The sequence below is a fragment of the Bison bison genome, unplaced genomic scaffold, assembly GCF_000754665.1.
Source record: "Bison bison bison isolate TAMUID 2011002044 unplaced genomic scaffold, Bison_UMD1.0 scf7180017864233, whole genome shotgun sequence".
In the NCBI taxonomy this organism is placed as follows: Eukaryota; Metazoa; Chordata; class Mammalia; order Artiodactyla; family Bovidae; genus Bison; species Bison bison.
Window position 1 is genome coordinate 5,194,578 of NW_011494805.1, and position 7,421 is coordinate 5,201,998.

The 7,421-nt window shown below is 42.4% G+C and overlaps 1 protein-coding gene across 1 annotated transcript in view; it reads left to right on the plus strand.

The window, feature by feature from the left end:
* The first annotated feature begins 6 nt into the window (after positions 1-6).
* The window catches only part of CA2 (carbonic anhydrase II), a 17,832-nt gene continuing 10,417 nt past the window's right edge, over positions 7-7,421 (plus strand). The window contains exons 1-2 of the mRNA XM_010846220.1: positions 7-46; positions 1,249-1,446. Of these exons, the coding sequence (XP_010844522.1) occupies positions 13-46; positions 1,249-1,446 (232 nt within the window). The 5' untranslated portion in view covers positions 7-12. The remainder of the gene's footprint in view (positions 47-1,248; positions 1,447-7,421) is intronic.

Consider the following 7,421-nt stretch of genomic DNA (forward strand, 5'->3'; position numbering starts at 1 on the left):
CCCGGCGCGACCATGTCCCATCACTGGGGATACGGCAAGCACAACGGTGAGTGCGGAGCCCCCGACGCGCCCCTCGGCGCCGGGCCCCGGGCGCGCCCCCCCCGGCGCGGGGTCCCAGGCCGCTGTGGAGGAAGCCCTGCGCCCCGCACCGGGCCGGAAGGGGGACGCGCATCGCCGCGGGACCCGCGCGCGGCCCCTCTCGGGTCAATCACCACCCTGTCCCGACCCAAGAGGACGCTAGGAAGGGGTGCAGCGAAACACTTTGGTCGTTGATCGCAGAGAAATTAGGAGACTCCCCCCTCCCACCGTCTTCATCCCCTCTCCCCCCCAACCCCCTGCCGCCCGCTTCATCCTTAGCACCACCTGTGGCTAAGATTCTCAGCATGAACTGTTCCCGGGGCGTTTTCTTGGGCTGGTGGTTTGAGTCCTTTGCGCTGACTTCTGAGTTTTCCTGATTTCTTGACTTCTGAGGTCAGGAGGTCCCCAGGAACCCGGTTTTTTCGGGGCCACAGGTCTGGGTTCCCCCAGGCCAGCGGACGTAGGAGCACATGTGTCTGGCGCATCTCTGAGCGTCTTGCGGGGTCTGGGGCTCGTCAGGTGATGGAGATCCCGACCCTTCAAGGCGAGGGGGCTGGCGGGGCGGTGACTCAGTCCTTGCCTCTGGCAGAACTAAGGAAGGAATCTCCCTCTTCGGGAGTGTCTTTAGGAAGCTTGCTCATTCAAATCCTAATCACAAACCCAGGGTCAGGTGCTCAGTTTCAGTAAAAGAAACATAAAAATAGCTAACATGTATGTGACGCTCACTGCTTGTTCTAAAAGCATTACATGGATTGATGTTCTCTTGCCAACCTCTAAGCCAGATGCTACTGTACCCCGTAATACAGAGGGAAAAACTAAGGTACAGATCAAATGTTTTCCCAAAGGTTGCATTTCAGTCGTGTCCTACTTTTTGCGACCCCATGGACTGTAGCCCGCCAGGCTCCTCTGTCCATGGGATTCTCCAGGCAGGAATACTGGAGTGGGTTGCCGAGCCCTTTTCCAGGGGATCTTCCTGACCCAGGGATCGAACTCAAGTCTCCTGCATTGGCAGGCGGGTTCTTTACCACTAGCGCCACCTTGTATTCAGCTGTGAAGTGGTATCGCCAGAATTGGAGCCAAGCAGGTCCAAGAATCATTGCCCTATCCCCGGAGTTGGGGTGTGCCCTTCCCCACATTGTGGGGGGTTCACACATCTCTGCTCAATCCCAGGCCCCGAACACTGGCATAAGGACTTTCCCATTGCCAACGGAGAGCGCCAGTCACCCGTTGACATCGACACCAAGGCCGTCGTTCAGGATCCTGCTTTGAAGCCTCTGGCCCTTGTCTATGGGGAAGCAACTTCGCGGAGAATGGTCAACAATGGTCACTCTTTTAACGTGGAGTATGACGACTCCCAGGACAAAGCAGGTCAGTGTTTATAAAATAACTTGTGTGTCAGTAGCAGCTCTTCTCCCAGCTTAACAGGCGCAGGACCCCCCCTTAATACTACACTCTGATCATCTTCGTTGGATTTCAGCCTCTGGGAAGCAGGCTAATTTCTTTGCAGTGGCAGGGGCTGTTTCTCCCTGTCGGATTCCCCGTTTCTAGGTAGGGCATTGAATAACTGTGCTGTGCCTGAGAAAAGTCAAAAAAAGGCAGGGCCCCTTGGCGATAGAGATCAGCAATGAGGAGACTTGCAAAAACTGAACTTTTTAGGATTGGTCTTCAAGGTAGCATGCAGAAGAGCGATGAAAACCTGCTACTTTAAAATCTTGAAATTCTCAGAAACACTGTGTTTGTGAATATTTTCTCAGCCTTGGGCCAGTGTGATAAAGGTGGCTGTGTATCTCGGTATCCACCCAGAAGTTCATTCCATAAATGAAGATGTTTTAGAGTTGGTGGACATACCTGGTCCCTGGCTGACAAAACCAATTACCATAATTTATTTGTAGTCGTGCTGTTTACAGAACACTCTTGACTGCTGCTTCTTTTTATTATTTTTTTCTTGCTTAGAAGTCGGAGAACAATCCCCTTCAGACACACTAGCAGCCTTCTACGCCCACTGGTTGATTTCTTGGCCAGTGCCCTGTTTTCCCCAGTGCTTTCCTCTGAAGGGCCCTGAGAAAACGGTGCTACAAACACGTTATGTGTGGTGGTGTGGGCCTGGGGGGGTGTGGAGCCTTGCGCAGAAGGAGAAAAGACAGATCCAGCGTTCAGTAACGCTGTCAAAATGTTCGCCTAATGACCTGCAGTACTAGTATATGAATGTAATTAGAATCATTATAGTCGAGATGCCTTGCCTTTTTTGGTAGCTATCCGATGTATTCAGTACAGTTTTGAAAAAATTCTTCTTCCTTCCTCCTCTCTGTAAAATTGGAGTATCTATTACAGCGGAAGGATTAAATGGGACAGATATATAAAGCCCGGTGCTTGGCACCTAAGATTCCTCGGTAAATGGCCATTGCTCTTGTCAGCTCTTCACACCACTTGGCTGCCTTTGTTAGGTAAGAGCTGTAGCTATTGCACCTCTGATGTAAACTTTTGGTTTTTTTTTTTTTCATGGTAGCAAATGAATAGAATTTATTAAAGAGAAAAAAGTAAAGTTTTTAAATTGCTGTAAAATTACTTCTTACCACTTGATGATATTTTGAAGTCTTATAACACTTCTGTATTTTTCCAAACATGCCAGTTATTATGTTAAACTATGGACTGATTTTACATATGACATTATTACATATGTTTTACCATGAGTATGCCCAGTTCTGATGGATTTCTACATGAGCAATAACTGATGAGAGCTAGCTACCTTTTTCTAACTGTTTCTCCCGGTGAATAACACACACATTACTAAAGCAACTGGCTGTGTTTGATTGTGAAACAGATGAAAACCAAGTGGTTCAGATAGAGGCTCAAGTCCATGTCTTTAGAGACAGATGTATTATTCACTTGCTGCTGCTGCTGCTGCTAAGTCACTTCAGTCGTGTCCGACTCTGCGACCCCATAGACGGCAGCCCATCAGGCTCCCCCATCCCTGGGATTCTCCAGGCAAGAACACTGCAGTGGGTTGCCATTTCCTTCTCCAATGCATGAAAGTGAAAAGTCAAAGTGAAGTCGCTCAGTCGTGTCCGACTCTTAGCGACCCCATTATTCACTTAGTTTTTATAAAAGAAAAGAAAAATCTCACTAGCGCCACCTTTATGTAAGACAAGCCAGGCACCCGGAGGTCAGGATGGATCCATGGTCCCTCGCTCGCCTCCCCTGAGCCCGTGCTGGGGATGCCTCAAGTAGGAAGACAAGAGCAATAGATGCTGACAGTCACTTTGGTGGGTGCAACAAGAAGGTATTCCAAGGAAACATGGAAAGCAGGTTTGGAGTTGGCCCGAGCAAGTCAGAAAAGACTTTTCAGGGTGAATAAGGTTTGAGCTTAAAGGATGAGGCTTGAAGGATTTCAGCCTTTTGGAGGAGACTCCCAGCAAAAATGAAGCAGGAAACAAGGAGGACTTGAGAGAGCCAGGCGGGAGGTACAGTAAAAACAAGAGGAATGAATGCTAGAGAGGCTTGTTCTCCTTTACAGGTGAAAGACTCCTTTGTAATTTTGCCTGGTACCTCGTCAGCATTTGCAGGTGTTTTGATTAAACAAGGAAGCATTTTCCTCTAGAATATGAATATATTAAATGTTGATGTTAAGGGAAAACACATCTACAGGATAGAAAAAATAAAACCAAAGAGAGCATGCAGAGAAACACCCTTTGGACTTTTTTAAGATCCTAGACTCTCAAGTTGGAACACAGAGGAGATACTCTAGTCAAACCCACTTAAAATAAACATGAAGAAACAGAATGCTCAAGAGTTTAGGTTAATTGCTAGTCGTCTCCTTCCTAGTTTGTTGGAATGAGACTACATGGCAACCACTTAAAAATGGAAATTGAATAAGAATCTTTAAATGACAGTCATAGTTAACATTTAGTGTGTTCATACCCATGTCATACTTTTAAAAACTGATATACTTTTCTGTTCTAAGTCTAAAAATAATTTTTCATTTTGGTCATTCAGTTTTTTAAAATCTGTAGTTTATCATCTCTTTCTATTAGGAATTATTTTCATTGTGTTAATATTTTAAGATATCCTTTATTTTCTATATTTAAATGCTTCAGTTCATTTACTCCCCTCCCCCGCAACCCAGTGAGATATCAGTCTTCAAGAACTTTTCATAGGCTCAGATTTTCGGATATATCCTAAATGTTCTTATACCCAAACTTAAATTCTTGGGGATAATGAACTGAATTGGTAGAATTTATTGTTATGTTTAAGCTTGCGAGAATTCTTTTTAAATATGGAGTTAATAGGCTTTAACTAGGAACTTGGGTTCAAGCTCTCCTCAATCTTCTGCCTTTAAAAAGAAACCACCTGAAATTAATGAAAAAATGTTAATCCTGTTAGGTTTTTTAAATTATTAAAAAATAACTCTCCCCGTTTGAGATCTTTTATTACATTCTTTATCTGGGAAGAAAAGAATAGTAGTCAAATTATTAACTCCTGCTAACTTATTAACTTTTACTAATGAGTTTAAAACTCTCCTACTGTATTGCAAAGTTAGAGGCAAATATTGAAAACCAGAGCTCGAATTATTGGGCCAACCCATGGACAGTCATTGTGAGCTTCTGTAAGATAGGCTAAAGCATTCTAGACCCCGTATTTAATTGTGTTCATGTCAAAGGGTTACTTTAAAAAAAAAAAAAGCTGTCAAATAATTGCCATAAACCTGAAACTAAAAACTGCTGTTCGCTTCTGTCTTCATTGTGGTTATGTTAGTGAAAGTAACAGCTAAACATCTCACTACTGAAAAAGAAATGGAATATGGGCATGTTTCCCTCAGATTTGTCTCTACTGACACTTGCTTTTTTAACCTTAGCAGGTAGCCCTAGAATGGCTGACCACTGCCAAAACCCCAAAATAGATTTTCAGATTCTTCATAGAAATGATTATTCACCTGCTAGAATGTGTTTTTTAATAGACTATTTACTTCATTAATAGGAATCCCTTAAATTTTAAACTAAGGATTATTGGGAATAGTTTATTTATATTTTGAATTTAAGAGAGATTATTGACATTCACTAAGGTCTGTAGTTTATCTGGATGTATCTTATATCGTATGTATGCATGTTAGTAGCTCAGTCGTGCCTGACTCTTTGTGACCCCATGGACTGTAGCCCTCCAGGCTCCCCTCTGCATGGGATTCTCCAGGGAAGAATACTGGAATGGGCTGCCATTTCCTTCTCCAGAGGATCTTCCCAACCCAGGAATTGAACCTGGGTCTCTCGCATTGCAGGCAGATTCTTTACCAGCTGAGCCACCAGGGAAGCCCTCACATCTTATATTAAGTAATATTAAAGTGATTAAGAAGGAAAAAATGTTAATGTTACATTTATAGCTTTTAATTTGTATTAGTAGCTAATTTATTTCAATATTACTAAAATGAATCTTTCACAAGTAACATAATTTACATAAGTAACATATATAAGGGGACAGATGATAATATTACATTTAGTGCTTCTGTCGTGTTTTATGTAGAGTACGTATAACTGATGGAAGATCAGGGAAGTTAAAATCTTCTCAGGCTCTTGATTTTGCAGTTTGGATTTAAATGAAGTTTGGAGGCGTCTTGAACAGGACATTGGGTCTTAGAGTAGAAAACCGCATTCATGTATCTCCATTGCTTGTGGAACACATTTCTGTGGTACAACGGATGATGGATTCTACACACAAAAATCACTGGATTTTTCCAGAGGGGAAAAAATGCAGTCAGCAATTTCTGCTATTCTTTAAAACTATTTTTTCATTAGAAAAAGGAGTTTTTAAAGTGGAGTAGTTTAGAAAATGGATGGAGCAATCAAATTAAGTAAAAGAGTAAGTAGACCCAGAATACTGTGCGAGTTCCCCGTCTTGAATCTCGTCTTTCCTATTTCTCAAGTGAAAAGATGCACGCTGCCTTTATGAGTGTGCGTGTCGCTCAGTCGTGTCTGATTCTTTGCAACCCCATAGACCGTATGGAGTTGGAAATGACATTCCTTCCCTTGGAGAAGGAGATGACAAGCCACTCCAGCATTCTTGCCTGGCGAATCTCATGGACAGAGGAGCCTGGCGGGCTACAGTTGACTGAGTGACTAACACGCTAACACCTTTCCTCATTACAGTAGGGGCTTCCCAGGCGGTGCTAGTGGTAAAGAATCCACCTGCCAAGGCAGGAGACCCGAGAGACTCTGGTTTGATCCCTGGATTGGGAAGATCCCCTGGAGAAGGAAATGACAATCCATTCCAGTATTCTTGCCTGGAGAATCACATTGACAGGGGAGCCTGGTGGGCTACAGTCCATGGGGTCGCAAAGAGTTGGACATGACTGAGCGACCGAGTATACACTGTTTACAGTGGACTTCTCAGCTACATAGTAACATAGTTTTATTTTAACAGAAGCTGAAACAGATATGTCTGGTAATAGTAGACTAGTCCTGAAAGTGTTTAATCATTGAACACTCAGGCATTTCTTTTTTTTTTTAGTATTAGAAAGCCTTATATAATAAAAGTTCATATTACTCTTGCCTAATTCTAAATCTTTATAAACATGTATTTTTTAAGGGTATATATAGTTATGAATTATATTTTCATCTTGGAAAAAGTCTATTTGGGGGGTATAAGGATAATTCTTTAATTCTTTCTTTATCATCAGATTTTAAAAAAGCACTTTTACAGTAAGTTTTTTAAAGTTTTAAGAGATGTGATTTTATCTGAATACATCCAAATTCATGTTTCTTAATAGATCAGTAATATAGCACCATTTTTTAAAATTTATTTATTTTTTCATTGAACTTTCTTTTTATTTTTTAATATAAATTGATTTATTTTAATTGGACGCTAATTACTTTACAATATTGTATTGGTTTTGTCATCCATCAACATGAATCCACCACGGGTGTACATGTGTTCCCCATCCTCAACCCCCCTCCCACCTCCCTCCCCATACCATCCCTCTGGGTCATCCCAGTGCACCAGCCCCAAGCATCCTGTATCATGCATTTAACCTGGACTGGCAATCCATTTCACATATGAAAATATACATGTTTCAATGCCATTCTTCCAAATCGTCCCACCCTCGCCCTCTCCCACAGAGTCCAAAAGACGGTTCTATACATCTGTGTCTCTTTTGCTGTCTCGTTCACAGGGTTATTGTTACCATCTTTCTAAATTCCATATATATGCGTTAGTATACTGTATTGGTGTTTTTCTTTCTGGCTTACTTCACTCTGTATAATAGGCTCCAGTTTCATCCACCTCATTATAACTGATTCAAATGTATTCTTTTTAATGTCTGAGTAATACTCCATTGTGTATATGTACCACAGCTTTCT